The following is a 23,677-nucleotide window of genomic DNA, read 5'->3' on the forward strand; positions in this document are numbered from 1 at the left end:
GAAAATAAGTAGCACAGGGGGATTTCATCCTTGACAGTTTCTTTATGATCATTAACTGCAGAGACTAGAGCCACTATAGTATAGTGGCTCTAGGAGAGACATAAATAAACGAAATATTAATTGAATATATACTGGTCGAAAAATCCATTTTCACCACAAGGTAGACCGACTGTCAAGGCTATGAGGCCAAATATTTGTATCATATCCCAGAAGGGTGGCGTGCTCATTTTCCTCATCCAAAATGTTAATGACTGAAGTGACCAGATCCATTCGAGTATTCAAAGCCGTCTCCAATCGTCCTAAAAGGCTGCTCAACTTATTGGCCTCGTCTCCACTTTGACTAATTAGACAAAAGACCGAGGTTCGAGTGGTGTCCACCAATTCTGGAACATAAATTATTGAATGAATTGATCTCTCGGGTATCGGGGACAATCAAGTCAAAACGTTTTCTAGTGTACTCTAAGTACACACGAGTTCAAGAGAAGTGATGTACCTACAGTAGTTTGTAGTACAATTCTGGTCAGTTTTTGTACTCAGAGAGGAGTCCGTTTGAACTTATCAGATCAGTTTTCATGCTTTTGTAAAATGCCCCCTTATTCATCAACTTTTACTCTATTCAGAAAGAACCTGAGAGTGAGATTACCATTTCATTCCCAACCAAATTCCGAAACCTGTCTTCGAGCTCTTATTAGGGATTGGAGAATATGAAAGGAACTTTTGTGGTGGTGGTGTTTGAAAGTCAAATCTCATTGGCTGTCCAAGGAGAGGCGACTCCAAATTGAATCTGGACTTTAGTTAACTACTTAAGGGAGAGTTTGTTTCAGTTTCAATTTTCTTATTTTCAGGTACTTCGCATGAAGGGAGATTTGCCAAATCGAAATTATGATCGTGTACAGAGGCACTTTTTAAAATCAGGAGACCAAAAGAGGCACGCTTGTTTTTGTCACATATTCATGTGCATTTCAAAGAAGGACCTAACATACATAAAGAAATGATTTTGGAAATTGAAGACGAAAACACAATCAATCCGTGTTGTTTTTTGTTGTGTCTTTGAGCATTTTGGGGCATTGAAATAGCACCTAACTGACGATGTCAGCATAAATTTTGGGAGGTCACCTGGCCTTGGTGGCCTTTGGCCTTTGGTGCTTAAAAAACAAGATACAAATCGCTTTATTAGACAAAAACATTTTCTAAGATTTGAAAAAGCCTATTGTAGAAATAGAAAATTTCAAAATAGGAAAAATACATCCAAAAACAGTTTATTTTCGGCTAAACATACATCTTAAACATGTTAATGAGTGAAACTGTGACAATTTGGAAAAGTGTAATCGTACATGAACTATTCCTTTCAAAGATAGAAGAACTTAAACCCTAATTTAATCCCTTAAAAAGAACTATTAAGCCTCAAAAGTACGAGTGAACTCTCAAATTATTCCTTTTTTAGTTATTAAGGTTGCCTAATGATTAGGGTATCAGGTTTAAGGATTAAGCAATTACCATTTGGCAAATGTCTTTAAATCTTAGAATCATGTGTCCAAACACTCGAAGTAAAAGATGGGCCACAAAGGGGCTATTGTAAAGAATTAAAATTGTGCTTAAAAATACATTAAGAACTTTTATGAATTGCAATATAAAAGTACCATTTTTCTGTCTTCAGATGTCAAAGAGTGCCCTTAATACAAGTCTTGACAAGCTTTCTTTTCCCCAACCGTGTCCAGAAATTTGATGATATGAATGAACCATCAAAGGGTATTTTTCCAGTTTTCCAGATTTAGATAGATATAGATGCATTTAATTGAGGCAAATATATATGTCTGCAAATTCTCTGTTGCCTTTCAACCGGCTATATTCTTTGTCACAATAATACAAACTAAACACCTCAGTTTTTGTTAATTTGTACGGGGGTTTTGCCAACTTTTGGGAATGAGTTTCCACCAAGTCACACTAAGTTTGATAAGATATGGTAAGGTATCGTTTGCAGAAAACGATCAAGTTTTCGTTTAAAACTTAACATAGGCTCATCTAAAAGTCGAATCGTCATAGATGCGCAGGGAAAAACTTAAAGGTGGTAGGGACTCCGTCCAAGGTAAAAAAGGCCATAATAAATTATTAACTTATAGACTGATTTTTTGGAGCTTGATGAAAGAGAACAATCTTTACTCGCTATGCATATGGATCACGTATTAGACAAGCCTTTCTTTTTCCCCTTTTTGGTTTGATTTTTCACTGGTTTTACTAATCGCTCTAAGGAATGTGATCACAAGTACATAGTATTTCGTATCATTCAAGTATTAAACGTTATATATTGACAAACTATGCTAAATGCGTCAAAAAAAAGGGCGAAATTGAGAAATTTGGAACATCTTTCAGGTTTAGAAACTGAGTGATCAGACATTTCAGCCACTTTGTCAAATTGTCCATTTCAATGGACGGAGGTAGCGGCGCCTTCTTCTGGGAACAAATGTAGAAACCAGCATATTGGATGAGAAATGGTTGTAGTACAGTTGCTTAACGCACGACCGAGCTATTCTCGGGTTCATGGGTTCGATCCCAGGTCTCTTCCCCCACCTCCATTGCTATAGTAGATCATCGCCCAGAATGACGCTTCTTCAACCCTGAGCAGGCAAGGGACCAGTATTGTAATATATATCAAATTTGTACCACAAAAATAACGATCCAATGAGAAATAATCTCGCAATAAATTTTTTTTTTTTATATATTTACCCTATAAGCCTCTTACGCTACACGAACAATGGTTTACGCTTTGCCCTTCAGAGGGCGCTTTGTGGGTCAGCCTCTAGCAATATAAGACCGATTGGGCCGATGATTCCTCTTTATCATATCATACCGCGTTTGAGTTGTGTTTGGGTAATTCTTTGAAAATCTTTAATAGAATTAGTGACTAGATCCTGAAAAGATATTGCGTTCATGGCATGTTTATCTAGCAATATTCCGTGCCTCTTCCGCATTTCATTTCGCCAGTCCAAGAACTTCTAGAAATGTGGACTGCGAATGAGCTTGAGCTTCCCACCAAATTGGCCTGCTCTTGGTCAAAGCAACTTTGAGCCACTTTTCGAATTAAAGTAATAATATAGGAAACGTACATTTTTTCAATTGAATGTAGATCAGGATTTACTTGCAAAATGGTTCTTTTCAAAGAAATGGCGTCAAAAACTTATGTAACTGACCAAGGCAGACCAAAAATGCGAATTTTATGTAATGTTTACAACATAACTTTGGACTTATCTCTTGAGTTTCCTAAGCATAGTTTTGGGCTCAATTTTGGCCAAGTTCATCTATTCAACGAGATCTTGTATTCGTATTATGCGTGTTATCGGAATAAAGTGCATAGTTTTGGAGATAAGAATTATTTGCTTCCGTTGGCAGTCCACATCTCTAGAAGTCCGTGACCTGTCTGATGTTGGAAATAAGGATCCCAATTGGTGATTGCTGATGCGACTGCACAACATTTGTTCCACGAAATAGCAATACTCATCTCATAATTCAAAGTTTGGATCAATCATTAAATCAATACAGGAATTAAAATGGAAGCTACATATTGCTTGCTTGATAGGAGAGAAACAACTTTTTACGATCAGCATCATATCAATTGCTGGGGATTCCATACCCAGTAGCGACAAGGAAGTCCGCAAAGAAAGAAAAACATATCATTGTAGATATTTTGGGCACCAATTTCATTCATTTCCTTTTTTCCCGTGGGTTGAAAGGCCAGACACAAAGTCAAAACCATTAAAAGCAGCGGTCGAGAGCAACAGGAACATCGAGTAAACGTTGGTTCGCTCGTCAATTATTGGAATTAAATTGATAGGGATGGTCGGAATCTAGTGTTGAAGGTCTGATCCCTCCCTAACAATTTTTCTCAAATAATCGACAGGTGACTCAGCCTTCACTCTACTGCTTGAAATGGATGTATTAAAAGACAACTTGAAACATTTTACCCATGAATCATTCTGTATTTGGAGACATTTTGACATCCATTTCTCATTCACAGGGATGCGGGTGGATCGTGGTAAACGTTATTTAGGAACTCGGTCCAAACACGACAAATCAAGTCAATTGACGTCAGTACTTATGTTTGATTATGCACGTGGCATTTGAGAATCAGGCCGTGATTTAGCATTGAATAAAATAAGCCAACAATCTACAATTTCTTTGATTGTCTGAATTCATTGGAATAAAGCAGGCGAAATTGGAGCCTTTTCTCTAATGAAAAATTGAAAACCAATCAATCACAAGCAGCTTTGTGAGATCTACCGTAGAGTACAAAACGTTTATGGAGTGAAACCTTGGTAACAAAGGATATGTACTTTATACCGAAAACTGATCTTTCTTCAGCTTTCTGTATGCTGGTAGATGCTCACGAAACGTCGTGTTTGTTTTTTCCCTTGACAAATAATAGGTATCAAAATATTTACTTAGGGCAGATAATGGGTCAGTAATTGATGTTTTCTGATTTAAACGTGAGAAGAAACCTTTCATCATTCGATAAATTTCCGAATATTTTGAATCCACTTGGCCTTTCATCAAAGAATACAACATTTTAGAGATATACTAAAACAAAAAGGTATATTTTTAGATTGAATTCGTTCAAGTTTCAAGGGTTCATCATAAAGGTCACAAAACCTTAGCTAGCGTGACCAATCAAGCTTCTCATTTGTTTTCTGTTAAATACCACCTTCATTTTTCCCTAACCTCGTCAGCTCTTTTGGTTTTACTTTCAAACCTTGCAAGTGTCTCTAGCATAACTATAGGAGGTGACGAATGACAAGCAATCTTTTAGAGACCCTCACTCTACTGTGTTCAATGTTGTTTGGTTTTTGTTAATAAATTCCAGGTATCAAAAATTCACAGATACATATCTAAACCTTGCTTCGTGGAGGGTAAGTATCACGCAGCTTGTTGTCCTTGGAGCTCTTTGTAGTTTGAAGGCTTTAGTTGTCACAAATGAAGGCCAGTCGAGTTACACGCTCAAAAGTTATTTTTTGGATGTGTGTTTGTTTAGCCTTTTTGAATGAATTGGCAATTACTATTGGATTTTGCAATTAATGCACAAAACACATTAGTACCATTTTCAGATGGCGCAAAGTGCAAATATGCAGTCTTTAGTAATGATCATTAGAGTGCAATAAAGGCAAACAATGGATCCCCTGGCACTCTTACTTCAGAACCGTGTGACCAGAGGCTTTGTGATCCCTTGGAACAAATTTGGTTATAAGCAGAATGCGGAAAAAGTTAGAAAAAATATGTGGGATACGTGAAGGAATTAAAAAGGAACACATATTTCAATCCCATAACTTACGTAATCTATTTTATAGAAGCCATAAAACTGAAATACTGAACTAGAATCAGGCAACCTCTCCTGCATGTTAAAACTTTAACCGTCCATGAAAACTTACAAATCAGAACAAAAAGTCCTCTAATTTTTTTATATATTCAAAATGACTTTTTGGACACGCATCTTTCTTTCAGGTGAAAGCACTCGTGGCATAGTTTTAGGACTTGTTCAAACTCTAGAAAAGGGCACTACGTTGATCACTCTGTACTCCATGTGTCCTCGAAAACGTTTCTAGCAATAGTACTTTCATCAATGCCTTTGCACCAGAGCCTCCATACATTGCATTGTTGCGCGGCGTTCGCGTTTTTTATCTGAAGATTACTCTGAAAAAATTAAGTTTTTCCTGAAACCCTTGGCACATTAAATAAACGAACTAGAAAAGCATAATCTATATCTTAAGCCCTTCCGAAAGATGAAAAAAGTTCAATCCCCAAATAATGTTCAAGGTGTTTTCCTATTGAATAGCTTGTAATCATTTTCACAGAGATCATGAAAAACAAAGTTGATGCGCAGATTGGGGATGAACTTGAAAATAATATAGATTACCTAAGTGCCTTAAATCTTACAAGGTTACTGTCAAAAAGATGTCAAAATCCAGTCCAAAAATATGAATAAACAACGTGGAGAAGGCTTAACCCTCAATCATTTAAATGTAAACTTAAAATTGAAAAAGTGCGACTTTGGTAACTTTTTAATCTTTTCTTGCGCTTTTCGTCATTTACTTTTCTGACACTTCTTTACTCCACTTATCTGGAGGTACTCTTCTACGCTTTGTGTTCCAACCAAAACTGTGATGAGCCGAAAGTACCATTGCCTGGGAAGAAGAAAGGCTTTTGAACCAATATGACTTTTGTTCCACCTTGCTCGATTTGAACAATATTCGCCTAACACGCGAACAATCCAGTGTCTCCCGCTTCAACGTACTACTTCCTCACTCACGTACCTTTTACCATTGTTCTGGCAATGATAGGATCTTCCATGCCTTCTAGCAAAATAGTGGCGCTCACACTTCCATCTGCTTCGTACAAACTATTATACTTATTCAACATGTTTTGGATTGGTCCCAGGGTGGCTCTGAGCTCATCAACACCACAACCAGGGTCACCATTGGTTAGTTGACCATCTAGGATGTAAGGACCACCATATCTGAAGACGGAAAATTATTTTTTACAAGCCCTAATAGCATGGAGAACATTGATCTGGAAATAGCACCCGTAAGCAAATCCCAAATTGCCCGCCACATTGAGTTGTTGACCAACTGTGAGACTAGTTCGATCTACGCCGTCCAAGGCAAATTCGATTAAGAAGAAGGAAGCCAAGATGGTGGTGATGCCGTAAGTGAATGATCTCACATTGGACAACTTGGTTGTTTTTGTGATGGCGAACCGAGCCTCATCCGTGGACGTTTGGAGATCTGAAAGCACTTTCCAATTAATTGGGCCAAAACTACGTCGCAGTCACGTAACCATGATCAAGTTCCTGGACTACATGGATGGATGGATGGATGGATGGATGGATGACAAGACAGTAATTGGGGGAAATGAGCTGTTATTATTTTCTGTGTCAAGTGCACATGCACTGAATATGTGCGCCGAATACCTTAGACTAACTTGTTTGCGACTCTTGTTTCGAGTTCGTTTTGTTCTTTAATGTACTTCACACCATGGTTGATACTTTATTTGTGGAAAATCGCCTGAGAGGGCTTGTTCATCCAATTAGTGCGGATGCCTTCATATTTCATGATGGTATTGACATAAACATCGACCCCAAAAAGGTTTCTTTGGCTACATTCTGGCACTGAAAGACCAAATGCTTTCAGGCAGTAATCGGAACAGATTGCTTGAAGGATTTAAAAAACCTTCTAGCATCCGTTGAGTACTCACTTTGAAGTGTTGAATAGATTTCACTATCAATGAGCTTCAACGCATCGATTGTTCTGGTTCGTTTCACGGCGAGGGCGTTCCATTTTTCATATGAAATTGAGTAGTCATCGGATCTTTTGGAAATCGAAACCAAGCCTGAAAAAAAACAAGGTTGGGTGGTGCTGTTATTATACCTTTCGCCGTTATTTGAATCGGTTTTTTTATGAAGGACACTTTTTTTAAGTTCCATCTAATTGGCATGACTGTGTGTTCTAGTCAATGAGCAGAGTAGATGGGCCAAGGATTACAACCCTTTGTCTATTTTGATTATTCTTGTCTTAGTGTGCCGTTTCTTTAAGGTGTTCCAACGTTTGTTTATTCCTTTAGGGAACGTAGATTGTTCAACCACATCTCGATTAAACTCGTACTTTGACTCCTTGAGCACCCCCAATAAGGGAAAGTGGCATACCAAAGACATAAAAATGACTTACCAAAGGAAATACATTGGCCCACCAATTTGTATGCTGAGTTGCTTTTGTCAGTTTATACTTTCGGTGTGCAAATTTAAGTTTATTTAAAAAAAATCTTTATCTGTTTAAAATTCATAGAAATGTTAAATTGCATCTACTAAAATAGGGAAAAGATTGGTCAGCATGAATGAAACAATCTGAAACATGCAGGAAAAAGGGAAGATTTGAAGCCTCCAAGCACACTCATGGAAATCATTGTCTAGACAACACAACTGTTTTCAGAGTGTAGAGACCCTGAATGCAGAGAAGCTTGAGGCTGGTAAGTAGTATCTTTCAAGTCTGACTTGAACAAAAATGTTTTGCTAGCATTCCAGTTAAACCCTTTATTCAAGGGCTAACCAAGTCTGCCAACTCAAATATGTTGATAGACTAAATATCGCATAAAAATTAAGAATTAGAAGTATACAAAACTATAACGTTCCATGTTAATAGTTTGGGGATTAAATTTTTTGTAGTGGTTAGAAAAACCCTAAAAAGACCAAACCAAAATAAATTGAGAAGTAGATGCACACCCCTGTAATTGGCACTTCAATTCAAGTTAGAATATGATCAAATAAGTCAGTCCTCAGTTAAATGGATTTCTCACTTAGGTGGTAGACAAATTTAATCTTATGGTGTTTACTGCCAAAAGTATTTGACCTGACATCTCATTCATAACGAAGCTATTTCAGCCACGACAATTTGGACATGAGAAGGGAAAACCTAATGCCAATTCAAGACGTATTACAAATTACTACTATTCCAATGCTAAATTACCTCTCAATTTAAGCACATTTGAAGATCCTGAGACCTTAAGTCTAACATTTCGGTGGTCCAGGTCTCGCTCATCAAAACTTAACATTTATTTTTAAGTATTTAATGGACTCAACCTGCTCAACATTATGACCTCCATTATCTCAGAGTGATTTCAATTACAAATTGTTGTAAAGATCTGCGTTGAAAGCCTAATGAACCCACCTCTTAATACATTTTTCCCTGACGTAAATAGTAATCGCTAATATGAATGTACTAATCCCTAGTTGCAATGAATTTTATGGGGGAAGTGTTTTTCCCTTATTGAAGGTCAAATCTAGGCGCTTTTTATCCTCAAAAAAAAAAGAATGGTTTCACCTTATTGGACATTTATTTGATCAAAGTATTAATGAAATATAGGAATGATCAAATGGTTGATTTCAAAATATGTTGGCTTCATCTGAAGCAGCTCACTCAGCGATAATTCATATGCAATGAATCGTGATTTCAGATCTAATGTTTCTGTGGTTGTCGGTAGGTATGAAGAAATTTTGATCATCTATGGACATGTTGCATATTATAGAGTCAACCTCTATTTAATGGCCTTTATTATATGGTACAGAAAAAAGGCAGATAATGTTCCAAGCCATATACGATTATGTTCCTCAGGTAAATACAATTTCTGATGATCCCTAATACCTTGCAGACCAGAGTGATCTTTCCATTACTCGATGGAATCTAATTCTTGGAAGCATTTAGAGCCACTGTAGGAGCACAGTCTAAAAATATCAACTTCGATTTGAAATTATGAATGTTGTTGTTTTCCATCATCTGTATGAAGAAGATCCTCCATCCACGTCTATGGCAAGTTCTCGAGATTTCGGTTGAAATAAGTGGTAGCGCTCGAAATCTTCCTACTTTAGATCCACTTATTTGTTTTGTTCCAAGTGTACACTTCTGAGAGCTCTCATTTGATAACAGAATCCGTTCGGTGAAGTTCGGCTTGAAACGCAAAAAGTGGAACATGTCTAACGTGGAACAAGTACACATGCTCCAACTCAGTACATCCCTTAAGATCGTAGTGATGACCCTCACCATTGTTCTAATGCTGTTGGGAACAATAGTCAAACGGATCATTTACAAGTTAATCACCACCAAAGGAGCATCAGGAGTATTCGATCGGTTGATTCTCTTCGAGCAGCTTATGAGTTGTTCATGTTATTTCATTGGCTTTGGCATCCTCGCTTCGCTCTTAGGATACAAAGGCGAGGATTTTGGAATAGCGGGCTATTGTGTGTGTTCCATCATTGACTTAGCATTCTTGTTTAATGCCTTTCTGACAGTTCTAGCGGGAGCGAGCATCGCTACACTCAGGTAAAGGATCCTTCATTAGTCTTTTATCTACGCATCTACGCATTTATTTCTTCCGTTTGTCAGTCCAACTAACAAACGTAACCTCTGCTTTATTGGGAGGTCAATTATCTATACTAGTAAATCTTAATTACTAAATCGTTAGATATGCAAACAGGTTCCCTTGTATGAAAAGTTTCATCAATAGACAAGCTTGTCATTGCAAAATCAATTTCTTTGATGGGATTTCCATCGTAAGGGTACATTATTTGTTTGGTGCCTAAGAGATAAGTGACCCCAGTTTTAAGGCAATAATGTTGGTCCAAATGACGACAGAGGGCAATCAATTTGCAGAATTAAACCTGTCGACAGGATGTAAAAAAAGTTTCAAGAGTCTCCCTCGGTACTTTGAAACTTGACGAGATTAGTGCTTTTTTAAGTACCATCCAAACGAACGGGCTTTTTTAACTAAATACTTCCTCTAACGGACAGACCATTAAAACTTAATATTGACATGATAGTGACAAGTGTCTCATATCATAAGCCCTTAAGATCCATTCATGACATCTAATTTGAAACTCATTTTAAAGGCAAGCATTCTCGTAAATTCCAGCAAAAATTCCAAGCATCCGGGGCCTGACTGAGATGGCAAAATAACGATTGTATGGTAACCTGATATTAAGATTCAAAACACTTTTTTTGTGTTTCAGACTTCTCTTCATTTGGCAAGGAATCCAATCCAAATCAAAACTCATGTTTTTGGCCAAACTTTTACCTTGGTTCCTTTTCTCCGTATCTGCACTAAGTGGGGGTTTGCTACATACCTTTCCAGCTTATGAATACAATTACTACATGGACTTATGTTTGGGACACGAGGAGCGATATCTTCGATCGGAATCACGCATCTTTACAGCTTTGATATTGAGGGGCATTTTCCCTGTTCTTGGTATAGTTTGCTCTTTTGTAGAGCTTGGATCCTATGTTGTTATATTCATGCATATTTTGAACCATGAACGGTGAGAGCTCCTATTATACTTGTACGTGTCTATTACCCACAACTATAATGTGATTCTTCAAGACTGACTTCTTTTTTAGATTCGTGGCTCAACCGTTATTTGGAAAAACCAGTAGGGTGGTAAAAAACAGACGGCACTCCAATATTGTCTCTCTTCAAGGACATTTTGCCACCCATATTCTGGAATTGACCTTTCTACTGCTGATTGTGATTGCTGGAACAGCGGTGAAGACTCATCGGACTCAAATTTTGGAGATCTCGCAACTTATGTTTCCCATTTTCAGTTTTCTTTTGATCCCTGTAATCCAGGTTGTTTCTTCGAGACAAATGATGCAGAAAATAACTTCTAAGTTGAAAGATGCAAAAACTGTGTGGTTACGCAAATAATGTCATTTTGAGCCTTCTTAAAGAGAAATAAAGCAACTTGCATTCCAAAATTGTTTTGGGTCATTATTTAAAAAAAAACGTTGTTTCAAGGTCCAAGGAGAATGAAAAGGACTTTAGAGACATGTTTCTGATTCAAACTCGATAAGTCTTTCAAGTTATAGGCGCCAAAAGCTGGTGCTGAGCTAGAGTCTCATCCTAGTAAGGGCCCTTAATTGCAACGTCATACGGCGCAAAGAAAACGGGAATAGGCACGGTAGATTGCCATATAAACTACTAGTGCCTTGCCTTGAACCCAATTTCTTTTCCGGACATTATGTGACCCACGTCACTAATCTAATTATACGTAAGATTTTAATAGAATTAGCCCAAAACGGCACAAACGCATCATAAATCTACAAAAATGGATGCGGCCCAATCGGCCCTTTGTTTGGTAAGGGCTGAGTCACAAAGAGCCCTCTGAAGTGCAGAAGGTAAAAGTGTTTTCGTGCAGTGTAAGGCGTCCATCTGTACCTTTCATGGGGTTATGCCATCTATGGGCCCCTATGAGAAACAAATATATGTGAAATGTGGCCGGTTTTGGAACCAGGTAATTCGCTCCATTCCAGAGGGTGAGGTAATAATTAATGTTGGTTGTGATCACGGAGCGGGATATCATCAGATGGCAGACCGAGCAACTGGGCTGCCATCTGACTCGGTAACAAACAAAAAAGGTCTCGTATTATGAACTTGACATTTTGTACAAATCATTTTTGGCCTGACACAAATGACCCCACGTTGTAAACAGTCATTGATTGACTTTCACTCTTTCGGCAAAGGAATCAAACGAACCGGTAAAATGAAAGAATGATTGGAAATAAACCACTCCATCTATCCTTTTTCAATACTGATTTAATCAAACAGTGTAAGCCTTTCTGGCGCACATTTGGACAAACTTGGCTGAACATATCGACAAGGTAATGAGGTGGCTTGTTCAATTTTGCTTCATTGGTTCTTCAGCTTTCATAACTCCTGACAGGGCCTTTTGATTGCACTGAAATCTGGCCAAAGCTTCATTTGTCAAGCACTTGCTTGGGAAAAAGATTGCCCACTTTCATCCCCACCATGTTCGTTCACTGGCACAATTGTCCCCCCTTGACTTATCTTTGAACGAAAATTCCTCACATTATTGTATAGGGCATGTCAAGTAAAGGAAATTCAAGGGAAAGTGTGATCCCCACATTTATTTTGGGCATTTTAGAGAGGGAGAACTAAGACAAACATCACAGTCAACTCACACTATCCGCCCATTGAATTTTCAATAATCAAGTGATTTTGAGTGAGCTGTGTTACAAAAGCCAACAAAATGAACATGTTTGGTGTTAATTGGTGAACGCACTATCAAACTGGCTCAATACCACAATGCTATTTGCTTAGACAAGTAGGTAAAATCGAATAAATGTCAAAATTCAACGCATGCACAGTGTGGTTTGACTCATTCTTGTCTTTGATTTTATTCCATGTGATAACGCCAGTTGTTCATGAACGCGTTCACATGACAAGCCCTATAAGTTTTAGTGTAGAATAACCGTAAGTATGAACGAGGTCTTGCATTGATTCTCGGTAATCTCTTTCCGACTTTCAAAACCACTTTTTCCAGGTAATAAGATTTTCCAGTAACGCATGATATAAGGTGAAGAGCAAATTGCCAAAGGGCTTTTTTGACATGATCACATTAAGATATTGAATCGAGTGGTTGTATTGATACATGGTGAGTGCTAGTCTGAACAATGGAAAGGTCTCAAGAGGAACTCCTGAACATTTTTCAGCTTGGATCCAGCTCAAAACGTGGGATCATTGTTTGTGCCATCACTTTCATAGTCCTGGGCTTTTTGGTGAAGGCCTTTCTCCTCAGATATATAAATTCCAAGGCCAAGGCCGGCCCAATCGACAAGCTTCTGATTTTTGAGTTGCACATGAGGAACACGAGCCTTATAATTGGCTTAGGGATCATTTTTGCTCTGATGGGTTGGAAAGGTCAAGACTTTGGCGTCTTGGGTCATGGGATTTGTGCCGCCTTGGATGTGATCTTTCTCTTCAACATTGGTATCAGCATTTATGTTGGGGCTGGAATTTCCATTTTGAGGTAAGCGAGTGTAATCATTTGAAAAGACATTAATTGTGTGACAAGTCTTGATCTCAGTTCAAGGGATAGGTTAAAAATGATTTGGATCCACATGAGATTATTTGTTTTTTCTTGCGCCAGATACTTGAGCTCTTGGTAATATGTATTTGAAAAGCTCCTCATTTTTTACAACTTTGGAAAAGAATGAGCGCATTTGCCGGCTATTATTCTTCAACTAATAAGGCTTGTGGTACTAGCAAGGGATATAATAACGGCATTTTACGATCGTACAAACTAATTGCAATCTTATTCAAACTAAGACACACCAAGTTGTGACCCTTTTTCAATAGAAAAGGTGTTTTGTACGCTTCACCGTCGATTTGAATTGTTCTGGTTAGGATGTCTTGAAACTGAAACCAAAATTCTGGTTTTATTTCAAGTAACAATGATTGATATGCAAAACATTCAAGAATAAGTCTCCGAAACTCTTTTGAGCAAGCGCACAACCTAAATCTCCTGAAATAGCAGAAATTCAAGCAAATGAATTGAAAACATGCTTACAGATTAATGTACATTTACCTGGGGATCGGATCAAAGAACTTGATTTCAACCTTCGCTCAACATCTACCTTTGATCACTTTCTTGTCATCGGTTGTCATTGCTGTCTCAGCCCACATTTTCCCGGCCTACCAAAATAACTTCTACATGGATTTGTGCCTCGGACATGAAAAAAGATTCTACAAAAATGGGAAGGAACTGGAAATAGCCTTAATCATTAGGCGGGTAATGCTTTTGCAAGGCATTGCTTTTATCCTCCTTGAGATGACATCTTACTTGATGATATTTATTCACTTGGCAAGACATGACCGGTAAGGACGTTTTCTACACATTTTCTACACATTATTGTTATTACCAAATCCTTATTAAGCGTATGATGACATTAAACTGGCATTGCTTTTTGATAAGTATTCCTGCGTTTTGAAAGCCAACGAGACTCCCATGCCACGGAAGATTGGTACATACCTTTCATGGCAATGCTCGTTGGGCTTGCTGGTGTACCTTATTGGTAGAGCAACGGCTTTCCAATTTGCAAATCCCGGTTCGATCCTAGGGAAGCATTATGGTATTTGATTACAGCATAAGTTGCTGCTTTAACAGCTTAAATGGGCAAACTTGCACTCATTCTCGAGGGTGAGGTAATAATTAATGTTGGCTGTGATGATCAAGCGGGAATATCCCTCAATTGGGATGCCCATCATTCAGATGGCGAGCCGAGCGAGAAAGCTGCCATCTCACTTCGTAATAAACAAAACAAGTCATGCCTCGAACAAAAATTGCGATAAACCACGAGCTTCTATAAATATGAACTGTGAACGAGCTTCCCCGTCAAATTGTCTTGCTCTTGGTCATTGCCACTCTGAGGCTCTTTACGAATTGAAGTCATAAAGTAACAAGCGCAGATCTTTTCAAGTAGAGGCTGGTCATTTCTATATTATTTATTTGTAAAGTGGTTTGTTTCTAAGTAATGTTGTCAAAAGCTTATGTAGCTCACCAAAGCCGGCCGAAAATTCGAATTTTATTTTTTACAAGATAACTTTGGACTTATCTTTTGAGTTTCCTAAGCATAGTTTTGGGCTCAATTTTGGCCAAGCTCATCTATTCAACACGATCTTGTAGTCGTATGATGCGCTTAATCGGAATAAAAGGAACAGTTTAGGAGATAGGAATTATTTGCCTCCGTTATCATAAATAAGTCTCAGAGCTTCGCCGATGCCCTTTTATCCCTTTATCTAATAAAAAGTTCCTCTTAAAGATAACGTAGAGAGAAGCCAAGAGTGAAAAGAAAGGGCAAATGAAGAAGGCAAGGGGTGCTTATCGCGCTCTGAAGTACTCACAAAGATTGAGGTTCTGCATAACTTTCACGGGTGGTGGATAGCAAGAAATGTTACAGATCATGGTTTGTCTAACAACAATCGTATTTTGCAACATAAAAATACGAATCTTTTTAACCTTTTTTAATACCGTCCCCCTTTGATAACAGTTTTGCCGTTTTCCCATCAATTTTTCACCACCTTGATATCCGAGCCCTAAATATAAATCAGATTAAGGTCAATCGGTTCCCTAATGGCTGGGGACTAGCTCCCAAAAGACTAAGGGAAGTGCACTCTATCGTGCATAATATGAACCATTTTTCGTGCAGTTTGAAACGTTTCCATTTTCTAAATTTCAGAGTTGTAGCGAAAACCATATTCAAGAATAACGCGACAATCCCTGAAAGGCGCCGGAGACGCAACCTCATCTCTTTCAACGGTCATTTCAGTACTCACATTATGGAACTATTATTTCTAGTTTGTACTTATTTAGCTGAAAGTTTGCTTCCAGAGTATCGAACTTTGATCATCGAAATATGTTCTTTGATGTTCCCTAGTTTCACGTTTTTGGTGGTCCCGACTTTACAAATTCTATCATCTGATCTAATTTGCAGATATTTCTGGATGGAATTTCAACGTGTTGCCAAAGAAAGCTTATGTTTTAGGTCAAACTGACCAAAGGCTCTTTAAACCTTGCCAATTTTTGTTGAGTGCTTTTGATACCTTGAATTGAATTTGACGAATAAATGTGGTTTTAGTGCAACTTCTTTTCACATGACAACTGCATGCCTACTATTTCCTTTGTATGAGCCTGTCATTAAAACCTAATAAAAAACGAGGAGTGATATTCATAAAAAAGAAACAGGGGTTTTTTTTTTTAGAAAAAATCCTACTTGAAATAAATGCAAGACCATGGGCAGAGGTACATGTAGTAGTTCTGCTGAAATGTCCAGAAGGTGGCGTGGGGCCGCAATCAAGATCATTTGTTTTGCTCCATGCATTTGCTCTCGTTTGTCCTAGTCAAAAATGGGCGATTAATCATCATTTGATTTTCTTGAAGACTGGAAGAGAGACAAGCGTGGTGTCTTAAAGGTTGAAAATTCACAATCAATTGTAGAAAACATAAAGGTTGAACACGTGATCAATTCTTCTCGTCTTTCTGCAACTTTGCAAAATTTTAAAAATAGAACTGAGTTTGATTTCCAAAGATATACAATGAAAAGCACCGAAAAGATAATGGAAAAGGTGTCATAGACTTGCGGGTGCACATCACCCACAAGGAGTAGTTTGATGTTAACTTTGTAGCTGGTCTATTTTCTGACTGGAACATGTTTAAATAGGCATGGCTAGAATAGGCTCGAATGAGCATGACCAACATGCTCAGCACCAGGATATAACAAAAGGCCATTTTCAACAATATTTGAGAATAATCCACTTGACAGTTGGTAAAGATTTCAAAGATGTGGTTGGATATATCGCACGTTTAAGTCCAGAGACAGCATCACGATGCTAACTCTGTACAAGTCGATTGTCCAGCCACATCTTGAATATGCTTCACCCATTTAGGCTCCAATTAGTTCAGCAGGTTTGCAAAAGGTCGAACAAGTCCAAAGATGTTTCACTAGGAACATCCTAGGATTAAGAGAGCTCTCATATTGGGAGTGACTAAAAAAGTTGGGACTGTACAGTAGTCAGAGAAGGTACGAAAGGTATCTGATACTGTACGTCTTCAAAATTATCCATGAGGTTTGTCCCAAACCAGTGACCATCGAGGCTTAACATGCATTTTGAGAGCACCTTCAAGCCCTCGAGAATACAGGCTAGTTCGAACAATGAAGTCCACATATCTTCTTTCTCAGGCTCCTTCATTGTTTGATTTGCTGCCCACAAATATTCGGAGGGCTTATGTGGCGTAGGCGTTGATCCAGTAGCAGGATTTAAGTCAGACTTGGACAAGTTTTTGACTAAAATTCCCGATCAACCTTATATTCAAGGGTTTGCCAGGTAAGCCCATTCTAATTCGTTGTTCGATCAAATAACATATAAAAATATAAGTTAAGTAACATGAATAAATTTCTGGTCTTAAACTGCTGCGATTCCAATCCCAGTAGCGGCAAGGAAGTCCGCAAAAAACAAACCCCAAAAAATTGATTTGTCATCCTTTAGCTTTTTATCAGAAATGTCTTTGGGAGCTGATTGGTATCGCAATGAATCAAGTAGTCTTTTTGATTTTTCAATCACTTAGGATGGAACTGAAAGCCACTGAAAACAAAAAAAAATTGATATCGGCCCCTCACCATTAGGAAATTGAGCGGATTGGGGGCAAATATTGTGGAAGTCAGTTTGAGGAATGGTAAGTGCTAGCAAGAAGCCCAGCTCTAGAACAGTTTTCTGTTCAGACCTGATTCGATACTTGGAATTGCTCTTTGTTCTACAAGGATCTCAAATCCCATTTTTATCTTAAGGATCATTATCCCCTCATAGGTTAAAAATGAACCAGACCTTTTAGATCTTTGAATATGAGTTATTTGCTGTTACGTAGGGGACCTTTGGGATCCATCTCAATCATTAACAAAAATGCTCTGAGCTCACCAAATCATAAGCAACAATTTCTCTTTTATTGAATGGTGTAAGGGCGGCTTTACACTACGATGGAAAACCAGGATTGAATCCGGTTTGAGGATGGAAGCAGGACTAGTGGTGGGGCGAGTCCAGACACGAGTCCGAGTCCTTTCTAAAAGACTCAAGCCTAGATTTGTGAAATTTCTCAATATGAGTCTTTCTGTTCGACTTGAGTTCAGCGAAAGGTTCGAGTCCTCTGCTGGCTCACCCCATCACTAGTCCCACTTCAATCCTCAAACCAGATTCAATCCTGGTTTCCAATCGTAATATAAAGTCAGACTAATTCAGAACCAATAGCTTAATGTGAATAGAGTAGTCCTTGCAGGCAGCCTAAAATCCAAGCAGGATGCTCCTAGTCAGGATGGGTTCCGAGCACGTCTAAGCACGGGTACCCACGTGATTGAACATTTAGAGCAAGGTTTTGAGGGACTAGAGAGCCACGAATCAGTTGATGTTGTCTACTTTGATTTTGTCAAGGCCTTTGATAAAGTAGATCATGGCCTTTTGTTGAATAGACTTCATGACATTGGGATCCAAGGCAAGGTTCTCAATTGGATAAGAAGCTTCATTCATGATAGGAAGCAAATTGTTAAGGTCGAGGGATCCCTTAGTGACACACTTGATATCAAGTCAGGTGTTCCCCAGTGTTCCATCTTAGGGCCCCTCCTGTTTATAATATTCGTTGCCCCACTTCAAAAGCTTAGGATTACTGCCAGTCTCTCTTCTTATGCTGACGATACAAAGTTAGTTTCTGGTAGGAATGGTCAAGATTCCGCAAACCTTGCAAAGGACCTAGAAATAATCTATTCTTGGGTTACTAAGAGTAATAAGGCCCTGAACGGAATGAAATTCCGCTCAATGCCCTTCGGGTCAACTCCTTTGAATATTCCACTCGTAGATAATGGAGGTAAAGATATTGAACAGGTCTCATCTATAAAAGATTTAGGTGTACTCCTCCAAGATAATGGAAAGTTCGATGAGCCATAGATATCTAGATGTCCGTGGATGAGCATATACAGTAGAAAGTTGGTAAAGCTTTTCAAATATGTGGTTGGATGTATCGCACGTTTAAGTCCAGAGATAGTATCACGATGCTAACTCTTTACAAGTCGATTGTTCAGCCGCATCTTGAATATGCCTCTCCCATTTGGGCTTCAATGAGTTCAGCAGGTTTGCAAAAGCTTGAGCAGGTCCAAAGATGTTTCACTAGGAACATCACAGGAATGAGAGTGCTCTTGTATTGGGAGAGACTAAAAGAGTTGGGACTGTACAGTGTTCAGAGAAGATGCGAAAGGTATCTGATGCTGTACGTCTTCAAAAGTATCCATGAGCTTTGTCCCAACCCAGGGTTTAGGGTCAATTTTAGTGACCGTCGAGGCTTAATGTGCGTTTTGAGAGCACCTTCAAGCATTCGAGTATCCAGGCTAGTTCGAACAATGAAGTCCACTTCTCTTCTTTCTCGGGCTCCTACATTGTTTAATTTGCTTTTCTCGAATATTCGTAGGGAATACGTAGGCCTTGTTGATCCGGTAGCATCTTTCAAGTCAGACTTGGACAAATTTTTAGATAGCATTCCTGATCAACCCTACATTCAAGGGCTATCTCGGTCTGCTTACTCGAACTCCTTGGTAGACCAAATATGATATAAAGATTGAAAGGTAGTAAATAGACGAATTATAACCTTTCATTTTAATAGTACAGAGGATTATATTCGCCCTAGCGGTTAGAAAGCCCCGTGAACAAAAACAGATCACACTTGGCTCCAGAAGAGAGTCAATTGTATACTGAAAATTGCTTATCAATAAAGAATGTGTTTTAGTGTCAAACATTGTGAGAAAGAAACATTAACTTCTTTTAAATTAAAATGAAGAAACTCCATGGATAACCCAGTGAATGCAGTTGTCAGCAAAGTCGTCAGCAAATGGTCGATTTTTGCCATTGCAAAATCTTTTTTGCATTTTCACAACTTTTGTTCACATGTCTCATATTTTTTTCGCATTCCTCCCAATTAAAAAAAGTAATTCGCCTAAATAGGCAACCTCTTTTCGGTCTGCTTATAGTTCCATTCAAACTACTGTCGATTAAAAAATCATTCAAAATGTTTCACGTTGTGTTTTAGAGGGCCTCATAAGTTTTCTTTGCATACTTATCCTCGACCTCGGCATACGTTATGCATTCTCTAGCATAAAGTTTTGACATATTGTTAATAAACATACATGGTGGTTATATTTTCTGGTTAAGTGTTTGCTCAAATGCCAAGACATCTAGATATGTTTTTCTTTGTCAAAGAAGCAAAAGGAACAACTCTTGTGAAATACAGATTATGGATGCCTGATGTCCTGTTTTAAATCCGGCGCGTCTTTTCGAGGTTGCGAGAGTGGGTTGATAACCAAAACGAGTTTCGCTGGAGAGTCACTCCGCCATTTTGAGAATTAAGCCAGCAACGCCCCACTCTAAATACATTTCTCTTAAACCCAAATTTGCCGAACTATCTGATAAAGCCTTTTTTTTGAATATATGATTGAACTCTATCGGTGCTAGTTCATGGGGCGGTAACACAGATATTTGAAAGTAGATCAGATAAGTGTGATAAATCACATAAAGCCCATTAAAATGCATTATTGTCGAAAACTTAGTCAATCAGTATTAAACACACTCTTTGTTGTGTATTGACCTGAAATATCATAAACTTCTTTTTAGCTCATGCTTAGTTATTACAACTTAAAGGTTGCGTTTTACGCATTAAAAGATCGAATATGGCCTAATTATATTTCCAGATATTCCCAAGGAATATGATAGTCTTTTTCAATGACACGACAAGAAATAAAATTTCTCCATTTTCTTTAAGATTTCTGTAAAAGCTAAACGTAGCAAAAAATGTCGCTTAAAACTTAGAAAAGATGTAAAATTGCCTTTCATTTCACTTAAGTGCCAAAAGCTACACTATCCTAATATTCCCAAATTATTTGAAGGATACATGTGACAGTTCAATTTTCAAAATTTTTATTTCTTACAATAATTAATTGTTAAGTACTAGCGATGTTTTTATCAAACATTAATATAATTTTATCAAAATTCAAGATTAAGTTTGATTAAATTTGCGATTGACAAGTACCTACGGTATTACAATTGTGATATATTGACATTAAGTAAGTTTTAAGTTACATTGCAAATTACATTCGAGTTTTTCTACCTGCTTCAGAAAAGGGAAATATTTCCATTTATATTTTAGGCATAGAAAACGCCTATTATTTTTTTGGCAATTGCTTTAAAATATAACTGGAGCAATTTGTAATGAAATTTGATGCAAATGCAATCTTTGAAAACGAGATATCTCATTGTTTGTTCCATGGATTTGAATAAAATTTTAGCTGGAAACGTAACTAAGGTTACTCTTAACGTCAATTAACTACGTTTTTAAGAATATGATCTCTTGGTAGGTTTTAAGTGGATTAATATTCTAATCTGAGCTAGAATCCAAGATGATTTTTTACAAAAGTTGTTCCCTTTGTTTCAATAACAACGAAAATCGTTATTGGAAGTCTAGGCATTTGCAAAAAAAACCTTTTGAGTAACACCGTGTATATTCAATGAGCACCTCCAATTGACTTTAGATAAGGCTTTCCTAACATGTGTTTGGATGCATTGGATTCTGATTTATTTCAGAAAAATTATCTACTCTCTAGAAGTCGATTGCTATGCCACATCTTGAACTTGCTTGGCCACGGACTTCTACAGTTGTGGACTGCGAAAAGAAGGAAAACTTTCTTACCTCCTAAAGCGTTAACTTTATTCCAAATGAGCACATGATACGTCCACAAGATCTTATTGAATGGATGAGCGTGGCCAAATTTGAGCCAGACACTATGTTTAGAGAACTCAGGATATATGACCAAAGATATGTACATAAAATCCAAATTATTGGCCTGCCCTTGGTCAGCTACATAAGCTTTTGATAACATAACTTTGTAACGAACCACTTTACAAATAGATAATATGAAAATGACCTGCCTTTACTTGGAGAGGTCTGCGTTTCTTAATTTATGACTTTAATTCGAAAAGTGGCTCAGAATTGCAATGACCAAGAGCAGATCGATTTGGGGGGGAAGCTGGTTCGAGTCCACATTTCTAGAAGTTCATGGATCATCCAATATGGGCAGTCCTTAGTTCAGGAAGTTTGCAAAAGGTCAACAAGTTCAAATATGCTTTACTAAGAATGTGGAACCAGGAACTCGTTAACGTTGGTTTTAAGAGCACCTCAAAGTCCTCGAGAATTCAGGTTAGTCAAAACAATGAATTGTTCCTCTCTTCTTTCTCGGACTCGATTTTTGTTCCGTTTGCATACCTCAAATATTCGTAAAGAAAATGTGGTAATTGATCCTGTAGCAAGTTTTAAGTCAGACTTGGGCATTTTTTTCAAATCAAAATTCCTGATCAACCGCATATACAAGGACTAACCAGTTATATTTAATATCGATATTATATAAATATAAAGCTGAACAAGATGTATAAAACACAATACAACAAGGCAAAATGAGCTTAACTGTCACAAATAAACAACTTTTGAATCTTGATTGCATAAGTGTCATTTCACATTTGCCTAAATTGGTGTTATCAATCCATAGATTATTGGATTTGAATAGCACTTTCATTGTAAAGAATCAATTTATCCCTTCAATTGACGTGTCCATTAGCACAAAAATGCAGCTTTACGGTTATCATTAAAAAACGATGTAATGGGAATTAACCTCTATGAGCAGTAAGTAAGTACGCCTGAAAACTGTTAGTTTGAAAATGACATTGCATTACCTGTGGACCCGTTTCCTGAAGAAGCAGACACTACAAGGCCAAAAGCACTAGAGAAGATCACCCAAAGCCAAGAGACATTCATGTTGGACCGGCCAAATTGAACTGAACTGAACAACCATCAAAAAAGCTATCAATATCTTTTACTCTTCCGGTTGACCTACTCTGATTAGACAGATTAGATCATCCAACAAAAACAAGCATTGATCATTGATACACACTTATATTGCATCAGCTTCATACCAAGCTAGTAATAACTGACAAACATAATAACAATAACGAAACCCAAGACTGAAAGACATTGGCATTGGAGAAGAATAAGAATGGTTTGGGTCTTTCTTCCACATGAACCACGGAAAAGTTTCTTAATACAATGGCATCTTCGAATCCGCCCACCGGTTGACACTCATACAAGCCTGAATCCTCGAAGGTTGAATAAACGATCTTGAGCAACGATGACGAAGATTTGCGATGCTGGATGTTCTCGAGAGAGATGCCTCCTCCTCGATGTGAGGTGAAGTCAATCTTGGATCCATTATGAAACCAATAGAAATCATCTGGAGGCAGTACATGCTCCGTTACCCCACACATGATCGAGAATATGCCGTCCACATAGGCAGTGATTGACTTGGACGAGAAGATCTGGATCTTGGTTCTTTGGAAGGAAGATAGAAGAGAGCGAGTCAGGAAATGGGAATGAGATACGATTTGCTGGGTTTTGCTATGGGAAAAGACGGTTTCTTGAGAAGCATGATATGAATGTCGATATGATTGTACAGCCTTGTCAAGCGCATTTTAGCATTTTTTCAATGAATATGAATCGTTTTGGGTGGACACCACGAGACCCTCATGGGCAAATAGGCAAATAATGCCGTTGACGACAAGTAAGTTTCCCTGATTTGAAAACGTTTTTTTATTTGCCATTGTAAAGAGACGGTTTTGTTTGACATGGATTTAATCAGCCACTCTGAGGTGTGTTGCGTATTTGCAGAGGAAATGAATTGTCGGTCCTTGAATTGACAGCCATGATCAGTGACGAATGAAA

General features: G+C 38.0%; 2 protein-coding genes across 2 annotated transcripts; one reads left to right on the plus strand and one right to left on the minus strand.

The window, feature by feature from the left end:
- Positions 1-35: 35 nt before the first annotated feature.
- On the minus strand, positions 36-23,671 carry LOC131879667 (uncharacterized). Its single transcript, XM_059226035.1, has 5 exons — positions 22,636-23,671; positions 7,240-7,374; positions 6,569-6,770; positions 6,300-6,502; positions 36-383 (listed from the first exon to the last, which is right to left on the minus strand). The coding sequence occupies exons 1-5, from the start codon at positions 22,715-22,717 to the stop codon at positions 151-153; spliced, it is 855 nt and encodes a 284-aa protein (XP_059082018.1). The 5' UTR covers positions 22,718-23,671; the 3' UTR covers positions 36-150.
- LOC131879666 (uncharacterized) lies at positions 9,448-11,258 on the plus strand. Its single transcript, XM_059226034.1, has 3 exons — positions 9,448-9,854; positions 10,541-10,846; positions 10,926-11,258. Exons 1-3 carry the CDS (start codon positions 9,505-9,507, stop codon positions 11,230-11,232), a joined length of 963 nt encoding a protein of 320 aa, XP_059082017.1. The 5' UTR covers positions 9,448-9,504; the 3' UTR covers positions 11,233-11,258.
- Positions 23,672-23,677: the final 6 nt, after the last annotated feature.

Source organism: Tigriopus californicus, chromosome 4, assembly GCF_007210705.1.
Source record: "Tigriopus californicus strain San Diego chromosome 4, Tcal_SD_v2.1, whole genome shotgun sequence".
Taxonomy (NCBI): domain Eukaryota; kingdom Metazoa; phylum Arthropoda; class Copepoda; order Harpacticoida; family Harpacticidae; genus Tigriopus; species Tigriopus californicus.

What these genes read in the sequence shown, in the direction of transcription:
- LOC131879666 (XM_059226034.1), top strand. Translation starts at nt 9,505, where the DNA reads ATGTCTAACGTGGAACAAGTACACATGCTCCAACTCAGTACATCCCTT. An exon ending in GCGAGCATCGCTACACTCAG is followed by an intron (nt 9,855 to 10,540) that starts GTAAAGGATCCT and finishes TTTGTGTTTCAG; the next exon opens with ACTTCTCTTCATTTGGCAAG. An exon ending in CATATTTTGAACCATGAACG is followed by an intron (nt 10,847 to 10,925) that starts GTGAGAGCTCCT and finishes CTTCTTTTTTAG; the next exon opens with ATTCGTGGCTCAACCGTTAT.
- LOC131879667 (XM_059226035.1), bottom strand. Translation starts at nt 22,717, where the DNA reads ATGAATGTCTCTTGGCTTTGGGTGATCTTCTCTAGTGCTTTTGGCCTT. An exon ending in AATCTATTCAACACTTCAAA is followed by an intron (nt 6,771 to 7,239) that starts GTGAGTACTCAA and finishes AAGTGCTTTCAG; the next exon opens with ATCTCCAAACGTCCACGGAT. An exon ending in AATTTGGGATTTGCTTACGG is followed by an intron (nt 6,503 to 6,568) that starts GTGCTATTTCCA and finishes TTCCGTCTTCAG; the next exon opens with ATATGGTGGTCCTTACATCC.